Source organism: Oratosquilla oratoria, chromosome 1 (assembly GCF_046742065.1).
Source record: "Oratosquilla oratoria isolate Oo_2021 chromosome 1, ASM4674206v1, whole genome shotgun sequence".
NCBI lineage: Eukaryota > Metazoa > Arthropoda > Malacostraca > Stomatopoda > Squillidae > Oratosquilla > Oratosquilla oratoria.
The window spans coordinates 123721628-123724593 of NC_134777.1; the positions used below are offsets into that span (position 1 = coordinate 123721628).

General features: G+C 41.8%; 1 protein-coding gene across 1 annotated transcript in view; it reads right to left on the bottom strand.

The window, feature by feature from the left end:
• The window catches only part of LOC143026179 (uncharacterized), a 46934-nt gene extending 45929 nt beyond the window's left edge, over nt 1-1005 (bottom strand). The window contains exon 1 of the mRNA XM_076186197.1: nt 132-1005. Coding sequence (XP_076042312.1) covers nt 132-465 — 334 coding nt within the window. The 5' untranslated portion in view covers nt 466-1005. The remainder of the gene's footprint in view (nt 1-131) is intronic.
• Nucleotides 1006-2966: the final 1961 nt, after the last annotated feature.

The following is a 2966-nucleotide window of genomic DNA, read 5'->3' on the forward strand; positions in this document are numbered from 1 at the left end:
AAAACTCCTTTCTAGAATACATCAGAATATCAAAATGTGTTTCTAGCATCCGAAGATTTTCTAGATAGTGGAAGATGACTTAGATAACTTAGGATTAATAACTATGATTTTTTTCTCGCAGGCGTACTTACCCGTCAGAAGGGACGTGACAGCCGCGACCAGGAGGGACGAAGAGACAGCCGCTCCAGCCACACTGCCCCCAACCACCCCGACCACATACGTCACCCCGACAGGAGCGACCTGGGCAAGCCCCCGGTACACTAGTTCCACCAGCCCGCGACCACAGTCCCCCCAGATTCCTGGAGGAGGGTTGGGCCTCGGGGCTCCGCCGCCGGTCCTAGAGGAGCACCTCCGGGCGGTGACGATCGGGCGAGTTCGGGAGACACTTCGATAACTCCTTCTGCACCAGGAGGACACGGCGTGGAGGACCCCCGGGCGAGGGGGCAGAAGCGGGGGAGCTGGCATGGTGGCTAGGGTGGCTGACGATTTCGGACTCCTGCAGGAAGTTCGTCGACGCCTTCGGCAGGAAGGTCTCCGCCTTCTTCAGGAAGGTGTTCGCTCTTGTTGGGAGTTAGCACGGGAGGTCGGACTCCAGGTTTCTTCGGGAGACGCTACTAAGGGGTCTCCACTTCTTGACATCAAAGGACAGCATCGTCGTTGTCCCCCGACGCAGGAAGGCCCGGGGGAGAGGGTCGCGCCCTTTGGGGCGGTTTTTGGTACTTACGCCCACAGGAAGGTGCGAAGGGGGACCACGCCTACGAGTGGATAAAGGCACACGCCCACACGAGAAATTCGAGGTTTGCGCCCTCTGCTCATTCACGCCCACGGGAGGGGGCAAGGTACACACTTCACCATCTCAAACGAAGAACTCCCCCAGAAAAAAAAAAAAAATCTTCCATTTGATATCTTTTTGTTCTTATTCTTTGATATTTCCCCGACGTCTTTTCATATTTATAAAAAAATTCTTTTCTTGTCCACTCATTGTTATGATAAAGCCTTTTCTCTTTTCGTTAAAAAAAAGAAAACAAAATGACCTTGTCCAGATCTACATTAGGTCACACAAGGTCACCATATTTCCTGCCAAGGCCAAGGGCGTGGTTCCTAAGGGCGTGGCGCTGCAGTCGCCTCGGCCGTCAGGTAGGTCCTGCACGCAAAATAGACGAAGTTAGATTTTATAGACCAGCGGTCGGCAACTTGCGGCTCAGTAGCCGCATTGGGCTCTTTCAGGCCACTTGTGTGCCACCAGAAGATTCTTACAAAATTATTATTCCATAATAACAAACACGTCATGTATTGTACATTTGTAAAACATTCCAGGCAAAAACTTATATATATATATATATATATATATATATATATATATATATATATATATACATTTCCGAACGAGTCCATGTTTGGAAAATGTATTAATGAAAACCTGCTCCCTAAGTTCACTAATAGATATATAGATATATATATATACATACATATATATATATATATATATATATATATATAATATATATATATATATATATATATATATATATACTGTAGCCATCAATTATCATGATTTGTAGAAATATCTCTCCTAATCTGAACTTATTGCGGTTCCGACAACACAAAATTGTTATAAAACTTGAAGAAAAAAAATTCTTGTAGCTGTAATGGTTGCCGACCACTGTTATAGACAATATCTACCCCCTTGAAATAAACGTATGGATCACAATAAGGATAAAATATCATTCATTATTTCTTTATAATTTGTTTTTTATTGCGTACATTTGTTATTTACAAGTTATTTCTTTTTTATTCGTTTATTTGTACTTGTAAATTTGTCTTCGTCAATTTGTGAAATTGTCGTCATTTGATTATTCTTTGTTCATATATTAAATAAATCATCTAATTATTCATCCATTTAACAATGTATGCCTCTATTCCAATATCTATGACCTTATTCATATGTACGATTATTTACATATTCATTTGTCTATAATGTATCTACTTTTATTTACTTAATTATTCATCTAAACATTTATCTTGTATATAAATATTGTTATATCTATATAATTTTTCGTGTATCTATCCATTCATTTACCTATCTATATACCTATCTATGTGGATGACTTATCACTGAAAGACATATAAATACATGGCGTATACTTACCGTAGACTTTTCTTCTTCTTCTTCTACTTGAGGGCGACCTAGCTGAGACTCAGAAACGTTACCACTGGGCTCTTCTGCAACTGCAACAAGAAAGGAAATGATGTTAGTTGCACAACTAGATGAGTTAGTTAGAGAACGAACCTGGAATCATGGCAAACTAGAAGGCAATAACGAATATACACGCGAACAAGGAAGCTGTAAAATTGTTCAAGACATGCAAGCGCCGTCATGCAAGCAGACATGTACATATGCACACATACACACGCACATACACACACGCGCACGTACATACACACACACGCATATAGAGACGCACACGGTTTAATGCAGTAGTTAGCGTCTTGGCCTGCTAATTTAGCGGTATCGAGAGAGTCCCGTTCAGTATTTGGAAAAGCATCATAATACTACAAACCGTTACTGCCTCCCTTAAGCAAGGAGGTTGTTTGTTTCTTTGTTTGTGCGTGTATATGTGCATGTGTGTGTGTGTGTGTGTGTGTGTGTGTGTGTGTGTGTGTGTGTGTGTGTGTGTGTGTGTGTGTGTGTGTGTGTGTGTGTGTGTGCTAATCTACAATATTAACCATAGAACAACCTATGGAGCTCTCACCCGGGAGGGTAATAGCTGCTGATCACGACTCTAGCACGTGATCCAAGACCATGGTAACGCTATATAAGGATATGATTCTGACTTAGGGCCAATGATTTTCCTAAACTGAGATGACGTCACTGCAATAAAGGCCTCTCGCGATTTATTTTATTCTGGTTAGCGGGAAAGGGACATCATCATAAAAAGACATTCACACTGAATAAGCCACAAATG